At 41.5% G+C, this 25,319-nt stretch overlaps 1 protein-coding gene across 1 annotated transcript; it reads right to left on the bottom strand.

Moving 5' to 3' along the window:
• Nucleotides 1-175: 175 nt before the first annotated feature.
• Nucleotides 176-24,034, bottom strand: CRTAM (cytotoxic and regulatory T cell molecule). The gene is made up of 10 exons (XM_059068539.1): nucleotides 23,989-24,034; nucleotides 17,278-17,424; nucleotides 14,880-15,032; nucleotides 12,750-12,890; nucleotides 11,066-11,227; nucleotides 6,466-6,546; nucleotides 3,980-4,063; nucleotides 2,025-2,171; nucleotides 384-474; nucleotides 176-185 (listed from the first exon to the last, which is right to left on the bottom strand). The coding sequence occupies exons 1-10, from the start codon at nucleotides 24,032-24,034 to the stop codon at nucleotides 176-178; spliced, it is 1,062 nt and encodes a 353-aa protein (XP_058924522.1).
• Nucleotides 24,035-25,319: the final 1,285 nt, after the last annotated feature.

Raw genomic sequence — 25,319 nt, 5'->3', positions numbered from 1 at the left:
GGATCCGGGGGTACACAGAGATTAGATCCAGTTGCTTGCCACCTGGAGGTGTACTGTGTTAGCTAAATTAACACACCAAGCATGACAGTCTGGCGTGGGAAGTGCTTCACTGTAAAGGTGTATGTACGATACTGCAGCACACAGGAGGGTTCTACCTGTATGTGACAGCAAGGACTCAGGGATGGCTTCCCAAAGGGGCATACCTCCAGCTACCTGAACTTAACTGCTACTTTTGGTTTTTTAAGAAGTATTTCTTCAAGTTCTACAAGATGATTTATGTGATTTGCTTTTTCTTGTGCTAAAAATCAAACTTTGATTTTTATTCTCCTCATTAAAGGCAACAAGTTAATCTCATTTTTCAAATCTCAGGTCACATAGTTGACTTACTTTGGCTATTTTTCTCTTGGGACGATGTTTCTTCATTATTTGACCTCGATCTGTAACTTTCTAGAGTGTGCTCTGAAATTTCATTTTCTGCAGGAAGAGAAAATTGTTATTGATTTCTGGTGCACAGAGCATCATCTGTATTCAGAAATGTACGTTTTGAGTAAGAGCATACCTGCTTTTATACCATAGTGGGCTTATCACTCCCTCCCCCATACCTCTTGTCCTCATTCGTTCAACAAATGGTTTTTTATTCTCTACTATGATTCCTGCAGGCACTGTGCCAGGCAGTATAAGAGCTGCGTAAGTCAAATGACCGCAGATTAGAATCAAGTACTGTCTTTTGGGAAGAAACAATTCCAGTAGCCCTTAAAGAGGTATGGGGGCGAAGTATCAACAGGAGATTTTGAAACAATAGTATGGCATTTGCCTATTGTGCAGATACAGCTGGAAAGCCAGAGCCTGTGTTTAGGTATATTTATGATGAAAATGTTAGTGCATCTGAATATCTCGAGACATTGACATTAAACCCGGAGAAGTGGTGCTTTTAAGAGGGTCATAGCCATTCAAAGATGTAGTATTTTGCCAGGGAACATCATGATTTCTCTGTTACTGGAGGTATTCAAGCCGTATGTGGCTAAAGCAGCAGTGTCCAAGATCACCGGAATGCAAGTCATGCGTGTAATTTAAAATTTTCTAGTGGCCCTGCTCAAAAAGTAAAAAGAAGCAGGTGAAATGAATGTGTTTTATTTAACTAGTAGATTCAATATACTATTATTAGACGTATTCGTGTGTGTGTGTGTGTGTGTGTGTGTGTGTGTGTGTGTGTACTGAGTCTTCAAAGTTGGGTGTGTGTTTTTTCCTTACAGCACCTCTCAAGAGCAACTAACCACAGTTCATATGCTGACCAGCCATATTGTGGCTACTGTATTGCAGCCCAGGTCTAAATAACCACTCAGAATTAAAGAGGGGATTTAATCCTGGCACACATTTAGGGAATGAATACAGCAGGTGGTTATTCTGGGTATGTGTTGAGTCTGTATTTTAGTAGATATCTTCCATGCTAGCTAAATAATTTTGTTTTTGTTTCCAACAAAATAAACTTTTAAATCAGAATGCTTAGGGAAAATTACTAACGTATGGTTGACGGAGGCTGAGTGCATTCTTACAGAGTAAGAATGGGACCCATAGCAGTCTATTATATTCAACCTTTGATTGACCATTCCTAGAATAGGAGCTCCTTAAGAGCAGGGACTTGGTCTGTCTTGTTGGCAGATGTGTCCCCAGTGCCTAGAAGAGTGCCTGGTACACAGCAGGTGCTCAGTGAATGCTTATTGAATGAATGAATGAATGAATGAATATGCTATTTGGTATCTGTTTGTGAGTAGAAGCCTCCACAGTTTAATGCCAATTCCTGGAGCTACTCTAGTTTCTCTTGGTCCTGCAGTCTTTAACTATAGTTCCTGGAGAATCACGTCCTGTGTTTACTGCAAAACAAACAGTTGCTTATTTGAATGACAATACTCATCAAATAGGTAGTACAGCATTGAATGGAAAAGCTTTAATTGACAGAATTTCCCTTTGGGCTGGCCAATTGTTTGAGCATCTTGTAGCCTCTGTCAGGTTCTCTGCCCACTCACCTTTTTTCCATATGACGTGTGCTTTCCGAAGCTTCATGATGAAGAGCTGGACGATGAGGAAGAGAATGAAAATGAGGAAGGACACAAGGGTCAGCAGCAGGACGCCGCTCTTCCTCCTCGTCAGTCCCGCAAACTGACGATTCGCTTCTAGAAGGAAAATGAAAGGATTTTGGACAGTTCGAGGGCTTGTTTTTTTTTGTCACTGAGGAATATACACAATATTTGCAAAATATAGTAGAGGCTAATACACAGCTGAGAGGAAGAGACGACAGAGAGCTTTACCCTGAGAGTAAAGAGATTCATGTCATTTATTCTCTGAAAACAAGCAAGCAGGGATACAAACAGGAAAAGCAATTGTGTGGGGTGATTTGAAAAAGATTTTTAAGTTACATAGATATCGAGCTAGTTATTTTTCATTTCTAGCGGAAACGTGAGAATATTAAATTATAGTCAGGGGATTCGGATTAGATGTAAGGAATGAGTTTTCAGCAAAGTGTAGTTAAGTAGCAAGAGAGATTGTTAAGGAGTTTGTGAAACTATGCAAACGAAATGAAATTTCATTAATCTTGGCTAGGTTAAATGTGGTCCTCCATGAAGGCATCCGGAGATAAACCGGATGAGCTCTTAAAGATCCTTCTAGAATTCTGATTCTACGGGTTCTAATTTTGCTAAATGTCATTCACAGTCCCTGTCATCTCAACCAACAAGCCATTGAGGAGTGTCGGCTACGCACAGAACATTGTGCTTAGAGCTGTATAAGGCACAATCCCTATGTTTTCGGGAGAGTTGTCTATATATGCAAACAAACAAACAGAATTAAGATATCTGTGCCAAATGCTAGACCCACGTGTGTTAATATAATGATGTGTTCAGGGATTCTGAGGCAGTAGTGGTGCCTGAGTTGGTCAGGAAAGTGTTCAGTGAGGATATTGGCCTTGAAGGAGGGGTAAGGAGAGGAGTGATGCGGTCTTTTCCTTTCATCGGGGCAGTTAGGGTAAACAAGGGCCGGGCAGTCAAAATGGGATGAAGTTTTCAGAGAAGAGTGTGTGTTTTGGTCAGGACCCTATAGAGACAGGACTGCAGAGGTAGGTGGTGGAGAGCGCCTTATGGAGGGTTGAAGGCTCACGTTCCGTGCTGTGGACTGTGAACCATAGCAGTTTTCTGAACATAGGTGTGAAGAGTGCAGAGGCATGTTTTGATAGTAGGTGCTGAAAATGCACAGCAAGGGGAGAAACTAAAGTGACAATACTTCCAGCAGGACATGATGAGGGTCTGCCTCGGGGAGGTGGCAGTGATAGTGGACAAAATACCTTAAACAGAAGACTCCAAAGTCCTTGGGAACATATTGGTTTTATGTGTGTGTGTGTCTCCACACAAACACACACACACACACAAGAGGGAAGGATGTCACCAAGGTTTGGGGCCTATGTGATGCTTTGGACAAGCTGCTTTTGTGGGAAAAAGTGCTGTTCAGTTTTTAGACATGTTGAGTTTGAGGAGATGACAGAAAATTCAGCCAGAGATACGTGGGAAATGGACTGAAACAGGGACTAATGCTCTGGAGAATGTTCTGGAAAGGCAGGTATGGAAATCTTCTGCCTGGTGGCAACAGAAACAATCTTGGGAATGGAAAATCTCTTTCAGCATTAAGGCAATAACCAAGGTTGGAGAAGTAAAATCAAATCTACCTAGAAGAGGTCAGAGGAGGAAGGGACATGAGCTAACGGACATGAGAAGGAGTGGTTAGCAAAAGTAACAGGACCAGGGAGAGTATGTCAAGGAAGCCAGGGAGACAACTAAGTAAAGGGACAGGGAGTGACTGACCAATAGAAAGGTCAAAAATAATGAGGACTGAAAAAGGCTATTGGATATACTGATTAAGAGGTTAAAACATCAAGTGTTTATGCTAAATAAATAAGTGGTGGGGGAAAAAAAAAAGTGGTGGGAACACTTACCAGTGGCCAAGTGAGAGACTTGAGTGGTTTGTTCTTCCTCTTCCTTGTCAATCTCTGATGTACTAGAATCTTCCATCACTGCAACTAAGGTGAAAGTAAGACATGAGATATGCATATGACTATGTATGTGCTGTGTAGTGTGTATATATGCACAGAGTCATCCCAAAGCATCTTTGGAAACCAAATTAAGTGATCCTCATTAAAAAAACAACAATGAGGTCATCAGTTCATACTGACTTCTTCCAAAAATAGTTGCAAATGGTCAGGATCAGCTTGCCTTTTTTTTTTTTTTTTTTTTTTTTTTGCGGTACGCGGGCCTCTCACTGCTGTGGCCTCTCCCGTTGCGGAGCACAGGCTCCGGACGCGCAGGCTCAGCGGCCACGGCTCACGGGCTTAGCTGCTCCGCGGCATGTGGGATCTTCCCGGACCAGGGCACGAACCCGTGTCTCCTGCATCGGCAGGCGGATTCTCAACCACTGCGCCACCAGGGAAGCCCTTGCCTTTTTTTTTTAGGTAAATGTTTATTGAACACTACTCTGTCCCAGGCCTTAAACTGACCATTTGGTATATATTCCTTCTCACTACAGCTCTGAGCAAACAGAGGTTTTGAAGACTTAAGTAAATTGTCTAAAGTCCTACAGCAAATAAGTGGCAGAGCCAATATTGAGACTCAGAACCCCAAGTTTCAACCAGTATTTTATACTTCCTTCCTGAATCAGGCCTATCAGTTGAGACAGTTTTAGGGGGCTTCAGGATAGCGACTGAACACTGAAGAATGGCATCCCAAGCCTGATGGGTAGAAAATCCATAGCCTGAAATGCACAAAGCAATGATTTTTCTGTTGAAAATCAGCTCGGTTGTCATTCAAACCTATGCTTGCTTCCCCCTTAGAAGTGGGATGTACTATGATGATTTTTGCTAGGCAAGAGAAATTACAAAAATGAGATCTTTTTTTCTGATTTTGTTGTTTATCTTCCCTTTTCTTTTTTTTTCCCTCTGCCGTCTCCTGGTTTTTAGCCCATTGCACAGCGCCACGATGTGGACCCCAAGGGGAATGAAACCACCCCTTCTATTGAAAATGGGTATTATTACCAGTAATAAAGTTGTAGAAATTGAAAGCTGAAAGGAATTTTAGAAGCCATATTTCTTAAATCTTATATATGAAAAAGCAGAGGAGAAAATTGAGTTATTCAGTAGTGGTGTAAACCAATTTAAAGACAACTAGATTCTAAACACGTTTAAAAATATTGGATTATTAAAGCAAGTGAGGTGGAGGTTCCACTTCTTAATATTTTCGGTTTCCATCGCCCTGCAGAAAAAGTATGTATGTATGTATGGTACATATATACTTATCAGTGTTTAAAGAACCTAAACATTTACTTTTCAGAATTATTCACGATAAACATTTTTAAAATGTGATCTCGGGCTTCCCTGGTGGCGCAGTGGTTGAGAGTCCGCCTGCCGATGCAGGGGACATGGGCTCGTGCCCCGGTCCAGGAAGACCCCACATGCCGCGGAGCAGCTGGGCCCATGAGCCGTGGCCGCTGAGCCTGCGCGTCCGGAGCCTGTGCTCCGCAACGGGAGAGGCCACAGCAGTGAGAGGCCCGCGTACCGCAAAAAATTAAAAAAAAAAAAAAAAAAATGTGATCTCACATTCAGAACTATGAACATGATAGTGATATGAAAGCACTTCTCCCACCACATGACATTTTTATAGAGACACTATTTGAAACAGAAAGAGGACATATAGGAATTTATGCCTTTCTGGATGAGGCTTGTCTTGCTCAAAGCAACATGACAATGGCATGCATGCATTCATTCATTCATCCATTCATTCATTCACACTGCATTTTGTATCTGCTATTGCCAGCTACTATGCTAGGTAAAATACAAAGATAAGTTAAATATATGATCATTGCCCAGACCTAACCATCTAGTGCTTTACTGTCTAAAAAAGCTGGTATTATAATCCAGGTTTTCTAAATTCTTCTCCATTTCTAGTTCAATCCTGTTATCAAAAACTATCTGAGTTCTTGACAACCAAGTGAGTGATGAGCCTTCAAGGGTGGTTTTGTTATTCAATGACAACACCAAAACTCTAGATTCTGCTTTTTGCTCTTCGTTGTTACCACGTCTTTATTATCTGTTTGGTCTGTTCTAGATGGAAAAACAAGTCTCCTGTAAATGAATTCAGCATTGCCTTTTACCACAGAGGAATCCAAATGTCACAATTGTGTGTGTGTGTATGTGTGTGAGAGAGAGAGAGAGAGAACTTACAAGGTGTTAGTTACTCTGAAGCCCATCCCACTAACTGATAGGGTGCTTCTCCAGGTCACCATAAAGCTGGAGTCAGTTGCAAGGGGTCCTATATGGTCTTATTACAAATTAAAAGAAAAAAATGTTCTTAAAACTTAGAATTGGAAAAGTGACCTTCCCAAAGAGGCATGATTTTTTTTTTTTAAGTTTTAATGTTTTTCAGTACTTACCGATACTAGTGGACTGCTGAGGGTCTTGAGAGGATGGAGAGCTTGTCCCCAGGGCAGCTGAAGCTGTCTCTTGATCAGTAACTAGGAAAGGGGAAAAACAAAATTCTGCAACTACAGAGAGCAATTTTACCCACATTGTGCTCAGTACAATAGGTTGGAGAATGTATTTGGCTGCTACCTGTTTGTGGAGCTCCGGCAGCAACCTCAGAATTATGTGTTCTGCAGTTCTTGCTCTGGTGTTTGAATCTGTGTCCCGCTGACTGTCCATCTGCTAAGCTGCCTGGCTTAGAAGTGCAGCAGGCTGGACCTCCGTGGAGTGGCGCCTTCGGCAGTGGTGGGCAAAGACTATTCGCCGCCTTATCTGTATCCACCTACCTTCAATCCCTCTGTCTGTCTGCCTGTCTATCCAATCACATATCTACCTGCTTATTTATCAGGTGGCTTTGGAGTCAGTCTCAAACTGACTTGAATTCCAGTGCTGCTCCTTGCCTGCTGCTGAGTGAGTTTGGACAAGATTCCTAATTTCTCAGATGCTCAGTTTTCTCTTACCTGTAAAATGGAGATACTAACACATGTACCTCTTGGAGTTTTTTGGTGAGAATAAATGATTTCATTTGTAGAACATGTTTAGCACAACACCTGGCTATTTATTAAGCACAATGCTTACTAAATGCTATTGTATGATATGAAACAATGTTTAGGAATGTTTCCAGAGGTTCAGCTTAGCATAGATTTGGCCAGTCAATGAACAGGCCTGTAACCACGGAGCTTATAAAAATGGTGCCTATTAATTTACAGATATTGATACTGATATGTAATATCTCTATGGAATCTACAAGTGTTTCTCAGCCTTTTATTTAATCAAAGAATTTTCTCTGGTTTTGAAGATTATTTTCTTAATCAAACATTAAAATTTTTTGAAAACTATAAAAATGCCTGAATCACGTGCCAAGGGCTCTGAGAAAAGAAGAACCACTTAGGAAACACTAGAGAAATAGTAATACAGATGATAAGTAAGCTCTGTGGCCACAAGGAAGCCAGAGAAAACTGAAGAAAGAGTAGAGCTGCTGGCAATGAAAAGAAGGAAAAGCTTGAAGGGAAGTCAAATAGAAGTGCTGGAAGCAAATTATAAGACAAGCATAATATGACAACTACCGGGGACATGTGGAATAAAATTTGTCAATCATGACTAAGATCTAGAATAATGTGTATTATGTGAATTCAGATAACCATATAGTTATGTACAAAACAGGTTATATATATTATATGTACTATATATACTATGCACATTGTATATATTGTGTATATGCCATAGTGTATATATACAATTGTGCATATATGTACAATAGTCTGTGTATATGTGTGCATATATATATATATATATATATATACACACACACACACATATACATACACACACACTGGAGTTTGTATTTACTTTGATTTATCCTCTATTTAGCAAAACTGCTAAATAGATTCATTTAGACTGAATATTGTTTTGATTAAGTGGATACTGGTACATGGTGATTTATCTCCCTGGTTGGTTAGAATGTTATAGACCTCTGCTATCCAATATGGTATCCACCAGCTATACTGATTATTTAAATTTAAATTAATAACAAATAATATTAAAAATTTACTTCCTCGGTTGCAGTAGCCACATTTCAAGTTAGAGCTTTGGAAAACCTGTATCCACCACTGTGAACTTGACAGGTTCCAAATATTTAGCCTTCTGATGAGATTAGTGATGATATTAATGAATGTCATTTTGTTACTGAAATGTGCCAACATTTGAAAGATTTGTATCAATCAGTGAATCAATATTCTCCAAATGACCAAGGCATGATGTTAGGAATAGTGCCTGGATCATTTAAATAGCAAATTTGTTCGATGGATTTTAATGTAACAAGAGTATGAAAAGTTCATTGACATGGTTCTAGAGTCCACAGAGCAGCTAACCTTTAAGAAACTACCTCTTGTCGAGTTTTAGTGTGGCATTGAAGAAGAGTATCCACAATTACCTGAAAAGGCTATTCAAATACTCTTCCCTTTTCCAACTTTGCGTGAGGCTTAATATTTTTATGTAGTTTAAGCAAAACAACATATTGCAAGAGCTTGAATGCAGAAGTTATGAGAACCTATTTCTATTAAACCAGATAGTAAACAGATTTTTTAAATGTAAAACTTGCGGCTTCCCTGGCGGCACAGTGGTTGAGAGTCCGCCTGCCGATGCAGGGGACGCGGGTTCGTGCCCCGGTCCGGGAAGATCCCACATGCCGCGCAGCGGCTGGGCCCGTGAGCCACGGCCGCTGAGCCTGCGCGTCCGGAGCCTGTGCTCCGCAACGGGAGAGGCCACGGCAGTGAGAGGCCCGCGTACCGCAAAAAACCAAAAAATTAAGATAAAAAAATAAAATGTAAAACAATACAATTTTTCTATTTTTTGGCATTGCAAAATATAGTTTTTTTCCATAAAAATATTCCATTTCTCTTTATATGAAGTAGGTTAATTCTTTTAAAAATAAATAAGTAAACATTGTTCCTACCATGCAGAGTGTGGAGATGAGAGGGTCAGAATCCTTACTGTAAATATGTTCCTGAGCATCCTCAGCTAGCAAACTTTTACTGATCGGATTTCTATCATCTGTTGGTCAATGTAGGAGAAAAATGTAGGAGAAAAATTCATAGACAGTTGGAAGCACCAACAGGTGATCCTGGTGTTCTGTGAACACTTACTGGGGATCTGGCAGTGGTGCTAAATAATAGACAATCAGATCATAAAGAAAAGTCACGTTTTAGCCTGCTATTATTATTAGAAACATTTTATGGCTATGATTTTTAGTCCTATAGAACTATGGCCATCAAGGAGGAGAAACTGTGATTTCCCCTTCAGCAGTAATTTTTGTAGGTGGCTTGAACAATTGCTGACAAGTAAAAATATACTTTTTTGATATTGTTCGTTCTTTTATTTAAAATCCGAAAGTCTTTCAGAAGCATTTAGATCAATAAAGCCTCATTTTCTCTTTGGCGACCCTCTCACGATCCCCACGTGCTCCCTTCCACTGAGGGGGGTGGAGGCTGGGGACTGGAATTAACGACAAAGAGGAAGGAGGGACTTCCCTGGCGGTCCAGTGGTTAAGACTCCGCCTTCCAGTGCAGGGGGTGCAGGTTCAATCGCTGGTCCGGGAGCTAAGATCCCACACGCCTCACAGCCAGAAAACCAAAACATAAAACAGAAGCAATATTGTAACAAATTCAATAAAGACTAAAAATGGTCCACATAAAAAAAAAAAAAAAATCTTAAAAAAACCCCCCAAAGCAAAGAGGTAGGAATATTTGCGTCAGGTTAGAACAGCCCGGTCTGTGGGTACTTGAGTCTTCTAAACCCAGCTTCCTCAAGACCTGCTTTTGGTTTGATGAGAAAGTGAACGGTGGCGAGCACGGGGTAGTGAACGGGGAGCTGTTAGCCACAGCGCCAGCGCCCACAGGGCAGCATGACAGTTTTCCCACAGAGAGGTTCTTGTTAACAAGTGCCTTTTCTCATTGGTTAGTCCATTTGATAAAGAGCTTTTTCAACAAATGCACTGTCACCCAACAGCTTCCTCCTCCACTAGTGTGAGTGAATTCTTATCCTCCAGGAATCTCTATTCTCACTGAGAAGAACTTTTATAAAGTAATGAAGGTCAGACTCTTATTAATGATAGATGTGTAATTCATGCTTCTTTTCTTTTTTTTTTTTTAAGATTTTTTTGATGTGGACCATTTTTAAAGTCTTTATTGAATTTGCTTCTGTTTTATGTTTTGGTTTTTTTGGCCGTGAGGCATGTGGGATTTCAGCTCCCTGACCAGGAATGGAGCCCGTACCCCCTGCGTTGGAAGGCGAAGTCTTAACCACGGGACCGCCAGGGAAGTTCCCATGCTGCTTCTTATAGGATACTTCTTGGCTCAAAAAGTTTTATACAGTTTTTAAATTACTTCTTAAACTTTTGGTGAAGGTGTAAGAGAAGAGTGATTCTGAAAATGGAGGCAACTCCTCTTCACATTTAATGTTTGATTTTTTTTTTCTTTTAGTTTTTATTATTCTTATTTTTTGGTGTTCTGCTCAGAATATTAACATGGGTAAACTAAAATCTCCAAAACGGTTGTCACAAAATAAATCTAAAGCATAATCATGACTTAACGTGACTACATGAGTGTTATATTAACATAAAATGATATTGACAAGTTTAGATTTATTTCAGTTAATATTGTCTCCTTTTGGGTTAAGTCCAGGAGGTAGTTACGCTTCACATGATCTCTCCAAACACATGACTGCAATACAACTATTTAAGGTCAAGTTATGGTCAAAAAGTGACCATGACACTTTGCATATGGCACTCTGCTAGGCTTTCTGCACAACGGGGGTTCCTCTCAGTGCTGGAACAGTTGCAACCCTGTTGGCTAGTGGGAGACATGTCAATCATTAAAGGAATTTGCTATTAAAGAAAGCTTTGTTGACCTGAGCTCACTCTGAAGGACTTTTCCTAATCCACTTAATTTTGTTTGATAGTGTAATATTAAGGTAAATTTAAAATAATTAAAGACAGTCATTGGTGGTTCTTACCTAAACCTTCAAACCGGAAAGGGGCTACCAGTTTTCTTCCTTGCAGGCCTTTGTGTCGGATAATGCAGCTCGCTGTTGAGTTTTTGCCATGTGTGTGGACTCTGAGTGTGCTGGTGCTATTACACTTCTTCCCATCAGTTTCATATTCGTGGTGGGTTTCACCTATGGAGCAGTTTAAAGAGGCATGTGAGGTTGTGGCTGTTTAATGCTGTTGGACGTGTTTGGGTCTCTGAGAGACCAATGGCCTTGACATCTTGGCAAACCTGTTAGACTTCTAACCTCACTCGAACTTCCCCCAGCTGCCTGGGACATGCTTGGCCCTGGTCCCAAAGAGAAGCAGATGAACAAGAGTGGATGTTTCTATAAACCCTACACTACTGGAAAAAAAAAAAATTCAAAGCTTATCATGTTTACACGGGAAAGATAGCCTAATGTTGTGAAACACAAAGACCCAAGACCTTACTCAAGTTGAATGAATAAGGCAAATTAAAGAAGAGGTCCAGAATTGGCACTGGACTGAATCTATGGTTACATAAAATCGAATGGAATGTCTGTTGAAATGTAAACAAACTAGAAATAGTTCCCAAGCACCACAGTTGGTTTTCCGGCTTCAGTTAAAAGGCTCAAAGCTTAGATTCTTTGTTACCAAAATATTTTTGTCTGTCGTGGGCTGTATGACATAGTACTCCACGGTATAAGCAAGTTCATATATGTTCCAATTACATGTATTATGTGAAATGTTTTTCTGTTTGGTTTTTTGTTGTTGTTTGTTTTGTGGTATGCGGGCCTCTCACTGTTGTGGCCTCTCCCGTTGCGGAGCACAGGCTCCGGACGCGCAGGCTCAGCGGCCATGGCTCACGGGCCCAGCCGCCCTGCGGCACGTGGGATCTTTCCAGACCGGGGCACGAACCCACGTCCCCTGCATTGGCAGGCGGACTCTCAATCACTGCGCCACCAGGGAAGCCCCAAATGTATTTTAAAAAAATAAATTTATTTATTTATTTTTGTTTGCGTTGGGTCTTCGTTGCTGCCCGCGGGCTTTCTCTAGATGCGGCGAGCGGGGGCTACTCTTGGCTACGGTGCGTGTGCTTCTCATTGCGGTGGCTTCTCTTGTTGCAGAGTACGGGCTCTAGGGCGTGCGGGCTTCAGTAGCTGTGGCACGCGGGCTCAGCACTTGTGGCTCGCCAGCTCTAGAGTGCGGGCTCGGTAGTTGTGGCGCACGGGCTTAGTTGCTCTGCGGCATGTGGGATCTTCCCCTTCCCAGGGCTCAAACCCATGTCCCCAGCATTGGCAGGTGGATTCTTAACCACTGCGCCACCAGGGAAGTCCCCGTTAAACATATTTTTAACTTCATGCCTGCTACAAAGTTGATGCTCAGAGGTAATAGCTATATTGTACTTTTTATTTTATGAAATGTTATGAAGCCATAATAAATATTCCATTTTAGTTTTCTACCTCGTTTTAAACAAAAACAGGTAACCATGTTATTTGTGTAGAGGCTTTCAAGAGTAAGGCATGGTATTGATTGGTTAGTAAGGATAATTTGTCTTGAAACAACTGATGAAATATTGAATGGTGTTTTCTAGCCCCTTTTGCCACCAGAGGGTGCCAGAACATTGAAAAATTCCTTAGGCATATAAATAGGAAGGAGAACAACGGAGGAAAGAACCATTTCTTCACTTACCTTGGAGCTCCATGTCATCCCCTAAGAGCCAGGTTATCCGTGGAGGAGGCTTACTTCTCACGGTGGAGCATTTCAGTAGGACATGTTCTTCTCCATTTTCCTTTCCAATGGAAACTTCCAAGGTGGGCGTGACAGGAGTTGCTAGAAGAAAATTGATTTTTCTTTGCTTAATTAGCTGGTCTATAGATATCAGCAAAGCACAGAGCCTAATAATCTGCAGGGATCATTGTAGGGGGTGGTCTAAATAATGGGCGTATTTTTTTACTTGACCTTTCTCAGAATATAGTTAAAGGGCTTTTCGGTGCTTGTAAAGCTAATCTGGCTGTAATCAGAATGTTTGTCGCCCAGTGTGTGATCAGTCTCTAGAAATGCCCAGGCAGGCTTCGTTACAACAGGAATTATTAAACGTTATATATGAATATATTTGGCTGGTAGAACACTAAGTGAGGAATAGAGGCTTGAATTCTAGTCCTGGCTCTGTCACCAACTATTGTAAGCGCTTGGGTAAATCCCACAGCTTCTTGGTCTATCAGTTTCCTTGTCTGTGACACGAAGGAGCTGGTTTATGGTCTCGCTGTTTCAGGTCTAAACTTTCATGAGTCTAGGACTCACCTCAACGTACGTTACCTCTGTCCCCTCCTAACATCAAAGATGCATTTCTCTTATAAAGGGCCCACCAGCCCTTTTGCTTTCTACTCCTGTCTTGGAAAAATCCTTTTCACTTAGGCTTACTTCTTCCTCTTCCCTATTCAGCCTCACGCTGTGGTCCAGAACTGCACTCTTTCATGTTGCTTTACTCATCCTGCTGCCATTGAGACGTTATGAGGCCGGTTCCAAGTATGCCCTAGATGCCTTAGATGCTGGCGATACAAATAAGGAAAAGATAAGGCCCTCCAAGGAGCTATAGTCTGGTGATAGACTCAGCCCCTAAACTGTTAATTGAAAGGCCAAGCGTTAAGTGCAATGATAGCGGTAGGCATGGGGTGTTATGAGAGCTCGGTAGGGCACACAGTCAGTCTGAGCCCGAGTGGTATTTGGGGTGGCCAGTAAGGTGGGGAGAGCGTGATCCCTAAGCTGAGTCACACTGGTTCTCAAAACCCCTCGGGAGCCACTCCTTCCTAGAGACTTAGTCACCATGCCTTTACTTTATTATGGCAGGTACCACACTCTAATAATTCAAGAAGAGAAGTCTAAGAAATTCTTTGTGTGATATGTGGATTTATGTTATTGAGAGAGCAATAAAAAGCAATGTTTTTAATTGATCTGTTCTGCCACGGAAAGCACAAAGGTAAAGATAGTAAGACTTACACTGAGCACAGCTGACCATCTGCAGAACTGAGCAAGTTCCAACCGACCGGGAGCTGTCCCTTCCTATCCGTGCCTCCCAACCCCACGCCCACCCACCCGCAACAGAAGAGAGGAACTTGTTTTGTAGAGAATGTGAGCTGATCGTCCAGTGCAGTTACATCTGAATTCGTGCCATCTTAGGATATGCTGTCAGAAGTTTCTGCTTGATGTCCGTATGTGTCTTGCGCCTTCCTAAACTAGTGTGCAAACTCCTTGTGGGCAGACGTTGTGCCTGATTCATCTTTTTTTTTTTTTTTTGTGTGTGTGTGTGTTACGCGGGCCTCTCACTGTTGTGGCCTCTCCCGTTGCGGGGCACAGGCTCCGGACGCGCAGGCTCAGCGGCCATGGCTCACGGGCCCAGCCGCTCCGCGGCATGTGGGATCTTCCCGTACCGGGGCACGAACCCGTATCCCCTGCATCGGCAGGCGGATTCTCAACCACTGCGCCACCAGGGAAGCCCCTGATTCATCTTTGATTCTCTGCAGCCTAGCGCACAGCGACTGACACAGAGTCGCGGTTCATCCAGTACTAGTTTTCTTTCCTTTTAGTTCCCTGCAGAGGAAATTTAGTTGATGCCCAAGACAAATTTCACAAATTCACATTTTAGTCTGGGGCTTGCCACTCAAAATGCTGTTTTCCTTTCAACAAAAGATGGCGAAGGTGCCCAGGATATGCCTTGCTCTAGGCAACGTTTTTCAGCTAAAATATTAAGTTTTAAAATGATGTGTCACGTTCCTAAGTATATTGTTCCCAGGCTGGGTTTACTGGCATTCGGGCACCTACCTAACACGATCACTTTCACTTCCTTTATTCTCACGGAGTTGCCGTAATGCAGACACTTGTACACACCTTCATCTTGCTGTGTTGTATTCAGCACTCTGATGGAGAGCTGATTGGAGGAGTAATGAAGAAGCTGGTATTTGGAATTTTTTAAAGCTGTACAAGAGGGGAAAAGAGCTGTTATGAGGAGAGATATCAGATGAATGCAGACTCTCAGTGGATTGATTATTCACAGAAATAGCTTTTGATTTTCACACTTTAAAGGAACAAATGTCCCATCTTCAACTGAGCTGCTTTCCAAATTCTGGTGTTGCCAGCTGGAGGCCTTGAATAGTTCGAAGTTAGTTTAAGAAATGAAATATTTTGATTCTAGGATCTGTGAAATAAGCAATTTGCTTTATTGGTGCTTGTAGGAAATTCAGAGCCCTATGCTGGCAAAGGGTTCAGGTTGCAGGAGGACATTAAATAATTTTTTTTTTTTACATTATGGAAAACGCCCCACTAGGATTTACATCTTTGAAATCTGATTCATTTGTGACTGTCTTGTCACAGTGTACGTGAAGAATGGAAAATAAATGCACTGATATTCATTGCTCCAGCTAGGTCCTTGTTATTTTTAATTTTTAAAAGTTCATTATTATTTGAAGTTTCCCACAGATGAAGACTTAGTCCTTCCAAATGTTTAAGGAACGGCCAAAACAAACAAACAAACAAACAAACCCCAACATAAAATCCCCCACAGCTCCAGAAAGTTCTAGCCAATAGCAAGTGTTCCTTTTGATTCTATCTTGACCTGGGATTTCCATCTCAGGTCAAAGGTCGCTTAGCAAATCAGAGGCTCCTTAAATGAGTGGTTTTATTTGATTCTTTTTTTCTAATGTTAAGATTTATAATGTGAACAAACCTAAAATAGTTCAATTGTGAATGGCTGACCAAGGAAGGTTGTTTCTCATCTGGAATAACTGTTGTGTGTCCTGGTACACTGATGTTACCTGAGCTGGAATCCAGGTGTTCTCAATCTCAGCACTACACACATTTGAGCCCGTAATTCTTTGCCGGGAGGGGAGAATACACTGTGCATTATGAGATGTTTAGCAGCATCCCTACTCACTAGAGTCCAGATCCCCTGGCCTCTCCCCAGTTATAACAACCCAAGCTATCTCCAGACATTGCCAAATGTCCCCGGGAGGGCAAAAAGTACCCTTAGTCGAGAACCATCAAGCTAGATCAAGGCATCCTGTGGCAGAAATTTGAGAACGTCCATCTTCTCCCAGTTTACCCAAAACAAAGCAACAGAAAGCATTATTTCACAGAATTCTCTCTACTTAAATTTTCCTCTCAGAACTTTTAACAATGCATATCTACTTTTTCTATCGGAATCTAGTTGATTTAGGTTAAAATAATATAGTTATTTTACATCGAACCTGTCAATATTTAATAACATTGTCAAAGCACATCAAATTGTTTTAGAGGCTCTGCTTTTGTAAAGCAGAATGAAATTTGCTGTGTTGGAGACTTTTCCAAACATTTGACAGTTAGGAGTATTAAATGGAGATATAAAATGGTCTCATAAAGGGGAGGGTTTCATAAAATCCTGCCCAAAGAGATGAATAAATAGACTTTTAAAAATCCTTTCCCACAAGAAAAAAAAAAAAAGTAACGACATGAGGTGACAGATCCTAGCTAAACTTGTTGTGGTATCATTTTCCAATGTATACATATATCAAATCATTATGTCGTACACATTAAACTAATACAATGTTGTATGTCGATTACACCTTAAAAAATTAGGGAAAAAAAGAGTCCCCTTCCATCTCAGGCATCGAAGACCCAACGTGTATTTCTGAGAGAGGAAAGTTGCCCTCCTTTTCAAAGTAATACCTCCTGTCAATTCCTATCGCCTAGTGATCTAAAGGTTTTGTTAAGACCAACAAGAGAAGGGGAGCCATCTGGAAGAGGCTTTGAGATGTGGCTTTAGGATTGCTCAGATGGAAAACAAAGCAGCCGGCTCCAGATGTGGGGTGACGTGTTGGCTGCCTGAGGACCAAAGGGCCCCCGGTCTGTCAGTCTGCTACCCATCTGTCCTCGTGCTCTTGGTGGTTTTCATGGTCGCTGAGAGTCAAAAAGTGACATGGGGGTGAGGTGGGATTATGGAAACGTACTTTGTCATCTGAGCCCCCTTTACCAACCATTTTGGTGGGGTTTCCATTTCAGACTTCCTGTCAAAAAAAAGCAGCCGCGTGTGAAATAACAGGCCTCTGGGTGCTATTTACATGTCACAGGGAGCGGAGCCAAGGCCACCGTTTGGGTGACTCATGCCTGCTTTCTGTCCCACCAAGCTGTCTGTCTGGAAAATCCCTCAGGTTGAGGTCTGGCGGTGATTTCCTTTTCCTCCACTTACCGGGATGCTCACTGAAGAAAATGGTGAAACCCGACGGGGCCAGCCACTGCAGGGGGGTGGTCTCCGCCTGAGAAATGACACACTTTAGAGTGAGCGTCTGGCCTTCCTCCACGGCGACGGTTTCCGTGTGGTTGGTCCGAAAGGCGTCTGCAGAGGAAGAGAATTGGCGACAGTCAGGCTGGCAGGGGCCACACCACTGCCGAGCTGAGGCAGGGGTTTAGACTCAATGCAACCTCTTTCATCGTGTGGTCATTTGCTGCACATTTCTTAGAGAAACAAAACCTAAGTCAACATCAAAAAACGTGAGGAAGGGAGGGAACGCAGTGTGCAGGGGCAGTACAGACGTCTCTCGAAGGAGGTCGGAAGGAAGGGGTGGGTTTTGATGGGAAGAAAGTTGAACGTCTATTAGGCATTCGCCCTGCCGTGTGCTGGGAATTGTGTCTTCCGTGTTACCAATATTTAATGTAACTTTCAAACTAACCCTCTAGAGGAAGAATTATTTTGCTCACTTGACGATGAGGGAGTGGAGGCTCAAGGTCATAGAGGTCCTGGGGCTGGCATCTGTGCCCACATGTGCAGGCTTGCAAGCCCATGCTCACGTGACGAGGTCAGACGACCTAAGTGATGAGATCCCGGAAAACTCAGCCTTTCTGGACTCTGTTTATACAACAGGCGACTTGTGTCTTCAAGCACAAATTAGGGGTCTTGGATTCTAAGAAAGGATGTTATTTCCCATCAGGCTCTTGTGAACCATGGAGCCGCCCATCGCTGTGAGTAGGTCCGCCCCACCCACACAGGAGCTTCTCCACCAGGAGGGAAGATGTTCTCCGATCTCTTCCGATTTAATATCTCACGGCGGCGCTTTCCCCAGGCAAACCTGATAGAAACATAAATTGGCTTTGCTGCCAATTTGGCACATCTATTGCCATTTGTTATTTCTTCAAGTTTTAAATTAAAAAAATTTTTTTTCCTGAGGACGAGGCAATTCTTATCAGTGAAAGTACCAAACACTTCCATAAACAGAAGAATACCGTGGGGTTATAAAATATGGACAGCAAATGCAATGAGTTTTACTGCATCATCTTAAACCTTAAAAAAAAAGAAGAAATAAAAAAAGAGAAGCAAGAAGGGAGTTTATTTCCTTGTGATAAATTTCAGACATTAGGAAAAGCGCTTTGGAGAGCTCTGGGAATTAATTGGTGCAGGCTTTTTAGTTTGTTCCATTCCTAGGTCATTAATTTAAACCTAGCCTCCAGCAATAAGAACCCAGAATTACTGTATTGTGTTCATATTGACTTTCATGGGAAAACAGTTTGTTTGAGTCCTAATGGAAAAACACTCATATCATCAGCCAATACTATGATGAACAACAAGGAATCAATAAAAAGAGATTATTTTCAAAAAAGCATTGAGTCATAGGCCAGAATTCTGCTTAGGCAGGTCATTTGGAAATATTCTCATCTATTTGGAAATATTCTCATCTATAAAATCAACCTATAATCGAGTAATAAGGCTAATATTAGTAGAGATGCTTTGAAATGACAATGGAATTTCTTCCAAGGTTAAGCAACTTTTGAACCAAGAATTTGAATCTAGACCTAAATTGCATTGCTTCGTTCCATTATGATTCTTGCTTTACTCTCTAGTTCTCGTGCATTATCTGCTTCCCACAAACAGACTGAAGTTTCAAGAGGGCAATAACTATGTTTTCTATTTCTCTAAAATCCATTCCTTACAGAAACTATCACAGTGTGAGCTTGGAAAGTAATGGTTTAATGCCAGCTTTCATGATATATGAAATGTATGTTCATGACACTATAATGCAGGCAATGGATAGATATCTATGCTCTCCTATTGTTAGTAAGAATACTGAGGCAGGAGGGAAGTTACTACATAAATAAATGATAGAATAAAAACTAGTGTTAAGCAACATCCCCTGATTTCAATCCTTCGGGCCAGAAATTGACACTTAGAAGTTTTGCCAATGTTCTCACCTTTGGTAAAACGATTGTCTAGACAGGAAGCCCACATTCGGGGAGAAGGGAGTGGCGAGATTTGTCTGCTGCCTGTTTGTGAATTAACGTTTCCCATTTTAAAGGTGTATATCATCATTGTCTTTTTCTTGGGATGCATGCTTATGAATTAAATAATGTCATTTGATTCACACAGTGTCTTAAAAATTGTACTGAAAGGTAGTATGGCTTTTTAGCATACGCTAAAGAATTTTATCTCCCAAGATGAGTGTTTGCTCTTGCCTTTGAGAATTCAGGATCAGACCACAAGAACTGGTGCCTGAGCTCCAGATGGAAAGGGCTGTGTCTGAGGCATAGAATACTAGTCGTTTCCTCTACTCTTGGCTCCTAGCCTTGCTTTTGGCTTTATAAGCCTACTTATCTTGCAGTGCTGTCATGTAGACCGCGTGTTTGATTCAGAGACAGGAAATCATTGTAGAAGGGAAGACTAGCCCAGTGAGAAGCCACTGAGCCACACTGCTTCGGTGGTAGTGCTTAAAAATATTGTCTAATGTGTCTAAGTCACGTCAAAGGGTAGAGGAGGAGCACAGTGGGTACCTAAGTTTTGATGGCACATCTTCTAAGAAAAAAGTTCCCCGTGATCCTCTTGTTGCCATTGAAAACTACAGTGGAACTCGGCTTTAAAACCTTTTTTCACCTAAGTTGAGAGTCAAACTTTCACCTTCTTTGTCAGAGGGATGGGGTGAGGGGTATCTTCTTTGCTCACCACTTCCTCCCCTACGGGTTCTAAAGACATGTCTATCCTTATGCACCCTTAGGCTTTCTAGTGTAGACCCTGAGCGCCCTGTGCCTACTTGCTAATTCTCCCTGTCTGGGCCTCAGACTTCTCACCCACAAACGAGCCCGACGCGACTCCCAAATTCTGGACATACAGAGCTTGACAATGAATCGCTGTGATGTCTCTCCTGGAAGGTCACCACTCAGTGCTGGTAGGTCATGTTTACTGAGTGGATTATTGACTGCTGGGCGTGGTCGTTATGGCCACGACTGGGTTTATCCATCCATGCACAGCCATGTGTTCCGAGGCCACTGGTTAAGTCTGGAGCTATAGATTGTGACTGTGTGACTGGTTTATACGTGAAAGGGGAACCCGTGACCTTTACCATCATCTCCAACCCCCACCGCGGGAACCAATTGTCCTATGAGTGGAATGGCTTCGCGCCAAAGTACGCGTGGCCGACCCTCAGCAGCCACAGCTACCTACCGAAGCACCCGTGGATAAAACCTGTGCAGTTCCTAAGAGTCCTTGGTTTTTCCGAAGGTTTGGGGAGTTGCGGTGTGTCCACCCTACTCTAGGTCATCATGGCAGACTGAAGAAAGAGTAAGATATTCTTTCTTTTGCTTAGTAGCTCAATTATTGCATGCAATAACTTTTAAAACTCCAGCAGAGAGCCAGCCTGTCCTGCAAGGACCCCGAATTCAACATGTCCAGCTGGAATTCATCATTTGTACTGTCCCTTGTACTCCACACACACCAAACACAGACACACCCCCTGCTCCGTTCTGGTAGTTCCCTGTCATCAGTGTCACCCCAAGCCACTGCATGCTGGGTATCTGAAAGGCACCCCAGCCTCTTCCCTCTCCAAAACATCCCTTTAATCAATTCATTCCTCTTTTTTTCACTACTATCACTGCCTCCATTGTTTCTTTCTTGGGCCATTGCAATAACCTCCTTCTAGCCTCCACTCCCTCTCATTTATCATCCTCGTCTGCTTCAGAATTACAGTTAAAATGTATAAATTTGGTCGTTTGATTCCTTCATAAGACTATTTGCTATGGCTCCCTGTAAGAATGAGGCCCAAATTCCAGATAAGTTGACTCCCATCTTTTCTTCCAGTATCGTCCCTTCCAGATGCTCCGTGCAAATAGCTACTTGCTGTTTCCAGAAAGTTCCAGGCTCAAGAAGATACTTTGCCTTTGTCCGTGCTGTTCTCAGCCTAGAATGCCTTTCTTAGCTCCTTCAAGGCGTTAAATCAAATTACGCCACTTTTGTCAAAGCTGCCCAACCAGCCTTTAGCCTCTCCCTCCACTCAGGAACCTCCTCTCTCCTCCAGATCCCCAAAGGCTTCGAATAAACTTCTCTTATAGCACTTCACGCATTACTTTTTTGGTTACAAGTGTGTCTCTGGATAGATTACAGACTCCTCATACAAAAGTTGTTTGCTAGGCATTCATTTTAAGTAACATTTTAAGTATTTGTTCAATCAATGGCTAATCATAAGTAAATGTATATACTCAGTAATAAATATTTTCATAGGGTGCTCATTTTGTTATGTTAAATAATAAAGATGAGCTAGGTTAAAACCAGAGACACACAGTGAGTTAATTCTCAAACCAGAGCTGTATTTGCTTGGTTCTTATGAGGTTAGCTGGCAAAATATGCTTTGGTTCAGATCATTACAAAAAGGCATTATTATTATTCTTTAGATAGATTTGATAGAGAAAATTTACGAGTGTGAAAATGAATTAGACTTTCTCAAAATCAAATCATTTCCAGTATAGCTTTAAAGAATCTGTCTCAACAACATGTCAGTAAATGGATGACTCTTTCCTGGTCAAAGGAAGTATCAGGAGGACCCTATTCAATTTGCAGCTGTTCTTTGTTTCCTGCATCCTACTCTCCACTAAACAACCAGAATAGAGGGTGCAAATTGGTAGATTTTCATCATCTACAATATAGGTAAATGGGAAGAATTTGAAAAATTCTCCATTCTTACTGTGTTTTACCCACCCTAGGGGCTGCCAGTAGGAGCCTTGAAAAGAGAGCAGGCTCCAAGATTATAGGACTTTTTTTTGGGGGGGGGGGCTATAAGTTTTTGGCACCCATAGAAGTTGTGCAGTGGAAGAAGGTGTAGTGCTCTTCTTGTAATTCAATTAGCTAAAAGCAGCTGGCAATTTATGTTGCCCAAACTGCTGATTTGTTGCCTTTTTGCTGCTAAGAAAGCAACATGGTCAGCTCCTTTCCTGTTTGGGACTCTGACGGTCATGAGTAGGATAGAGTGGGCAGTTGGTTCCCAAATACCATTGAGCCTAGATGCTCTCTGGCTGGCCCTTTGGATGAGGTTTCAGTTTGGGATTTTTCAAGAATGAATCTTCCAAATTGTGTAAATTGTAGCTTTCAAATTTTTGATCCGCATTAAGAAACACATTTTCTATCACAACCCAATACGCACACACTCACTGAAAACTTTCATGAGATAATACTTTTACTATGTGCTTTGCTGATATTTACATTGTCATTTACTAGCTGTGAAAACTTGGGCAGGTTATCTAATTTCTTATAACCTCAATTTTATCATATGTAAATTAGGGATATGAATACCTCCCTCAGTATTTTTGCTAGGATAAATGAAATAACATAAAGTACTCAGCACTGTGCATAATACAATAAATATACTTCTCCCCTTTCTTTATAAATAGTATTTGAATAATTTATATCCTAAAAGATTTATTTTAGGTTTGCCTTAGGACATGGTTATTGCAGTTTTTTACTTAAAACATTATTTCTGTGAGGTATTTTTATAAGGGAATAACTCGAGTCCTGAAAAAGTGAAGGTCATTTAAAGGCTTTAAACTTTGGAATAATTGAAAGCATTCTAATTTTAGTCATCTAAATGTACTTTTTCTGAAGGTATTAGCTCTTCTTCAAGACACTTATTGAAGAAACTATTATTTATTACAAAAATTGAATCTTTATTAAGTGCCTCAGGATGCAGGGACCAAATAAGAGGGCACTAATTGAAGTGTATAAGATAGGAAATTGAAGTACTATGTAAAATAGGACATCTAGTTTTTTAAAATATTATTCTTCAGATGCAGTTCTATGGTGAATGAAGATTTAGAAGGACAGCGGCTTTACTTAGAACACAACAATACATTCAATTTTGGAAACAAACATTCAACAAGCAAGCAACACTGTATATGTGTAATTTCCTTTGCAAGAAAATGATACAAGTTGCAATCAGAGATTCAGGAACAATACAGCCTGCCCCCACTTTGGGGTAGGAATAATTTGACCTGTGCTAAAAAGGTAACTGTGTCTTTCTTTAATGTTCAAAGCACTACATTAGAATTAAGCATCAGAAAATCACATTTGAAAATTATGATGAAATGTAAAGTATAACTGACTCAAAAAATAAGCACAAACTTTTCACTGGGATCATTATGATCTGAACGAATTAAGAGTTATATAGCACTTTGCCACTTTCAAAGTACTTTCACATTTGAAATTTGATCCTTATAACAATTAGAGTTTGGTAGATCAAACATTGTTATCATCTTCGTTTCAAGATGTGGAAACTGTTTGAGAGAAATTAACTTACTTGGCTAAGGCTTATACAACAAGGAAGTTTTTAATCCCAAACAGGTGCCCTTTCAACTGGTATACCCTTAAAAGACAGAGCCAATAAGCTTGTTACACTTTGCCATAACAACACAGATTCCACAGAGACACACACTACAATGACCCTTTCTAGACCCTGTAGCCACTGAACAAGAGATTCAGTAAATCCAGTAACACCCCTCAGATATGTGACTTCGGTGTGGCGTGGAAAGGGGCAGATTTCCCTGAGCTGTTTCTGCAGTTGGTCCTCCGTGAGAGCAGTTGACTGACAGGTAGATAATGTGCCCAAACATTAGGTCAACTGAACATCAAAAAACATTAGCTCTAAGTCCTTACCTTGTAAGGGGAACCAAGCCAGCAAGCTGCAAAGCCTCCACCACATATTGTGCTGTGCTGCTGTCACACTTTGTCAACTTCCTCTGGATTCTGAAATAAATAGAGCAGACTGGTTTCTTTTGAAAGGGGGAGGCAGTGGCTCCGTGACCTCATGTGTCTCACCTCCTCCATCAGCTCTGGAAGCCCCCTCTTAGTTAGCTGCCCCCAAAATACCTCCCGGTGGAACATTTAGGGGACCATATGTGTCACCTCGATTGTGGAGAGGGGTGAGTGATGTGTTGGTGGCACAAATCTTTCTATAGCACGTGGGTAGTCCTGGTAAGTCAACTAGTTGCAGGGCTTTTGGGGAGAGGAGGGAGTGCAAGAGATATTAAAATGTTCCTGTGTAGTGACGTCACCTTGTTTTCACTTTTCTAGTTTATTAAACAATTAAAATTAGACAATTTTTGCTGAACCCTTGTGAATATATTTCTAACCCTGGAAATAATTTCTAATGGTTATCAGGGGACAGAGTTCACTAAATCATGGATTTACTCATTTTAAAAATCTGTGGGGCTTCCCTGGTGGCGCAGTGGTTGAGAGTCCGCCTGCCGATGCAGGGGACATGGGTTCGTGCCCCGGTCCGGGAAGGTCCCACGTGCCGCGGAGCGGCTGGGCCCATGAGCCATGGCCGCTGAGCCTGCGCGTCCGGAGCCTGTGCTCCGCAACGGGAGAAGCCACGACAGTGAGAGGCCCGCGTACCAAAAAAAAAATAAAAATAAAAAAATAAATAAATAATCTGTGTATCCATCCACCCACCCATCCACCCACCTGTCATTCATCCAGCATCCATTTCTTTATTTATCTAGCCATCTAGTATGCACCGCTCTAAGATATGATCAGATATGAAAGATAAAGGCTTGTGTTTAAGGAGAATATGATCTTCGTGGGGGTGAGAGTATACAAATGAACAATTTTTGGTACTTAATTCTCATTTACTGGACAAATTGAGATAGACTTTATTTCATTTTTCTGGGCACACACACAAAATACAGGTAGACTTATGTTTAGAAAATAGAGGTTAGTCTGAAATGTTTAGAAAATTGTAAAGGAAATAATATTTACTGGTTCTAATTGAAATTAGTGTTAGTACTCTTAAATGTGTTGATAGTTTGGGTAGGGAACATTATATCCATCAAAAATGTCTTTCAAGTATTTTACCTATTTTAACAGGTAGAAAGAGAGTAAAAAACTGAGAGAAATATTGTTTCCTTGTAGAGTTTAGCAGGATATAATGTCTTCTTTCTCAAATTGAGCTTATAAATGCCTTGGGCCCCCAGCTAAAAAAAAGC

The sequence above is a fragment of the Kogia breviceps genome, chromosome 7 (assembly GCF_026419965.1).
Source record: "Kogia breviceps isolate mKogBre1 chromosome 7, mKogBre1 haplotype 1, whole genome shotgun sequence".
In the NCBI taxonomy this organism is placed as follows: Eukaryota; Metazoa; Chordata; class Mammalia; order Artiodactyla; family Physeteridae; genus Kogia; species Kogia breviceps.
Note: the sequence above shows the minus strand (reverse complement) of the source record. Positions and strands in the feature narration are given on the sequence as shown.

Excerpts from the sequence above, each read along its gene's own strand:
- CRTAM (XM_059068539.1), bottom strand. The coding sequence starts at position 24,034 with ATGTGGTGGAGGCTTTGCAGCTTGCTGGCTTGGTTCCCCTTACAAG. Across the intron at positions 12,891-14,879 it reads AGTGAAAGTGATCGTGTTAG|CAACTCCTGTCACGCCCACC; the intron begins GTAGGTGCCCGA and ends ATTTTCTTCTAG. Across the intron at positions 4,064-6,465 it reads TCAGCAGTCCACTAGTATCG|TTGCAGTGATGGAAGATTCT; the intron begins GTAAGTACTGAA and ends CTTTCACCTTAG.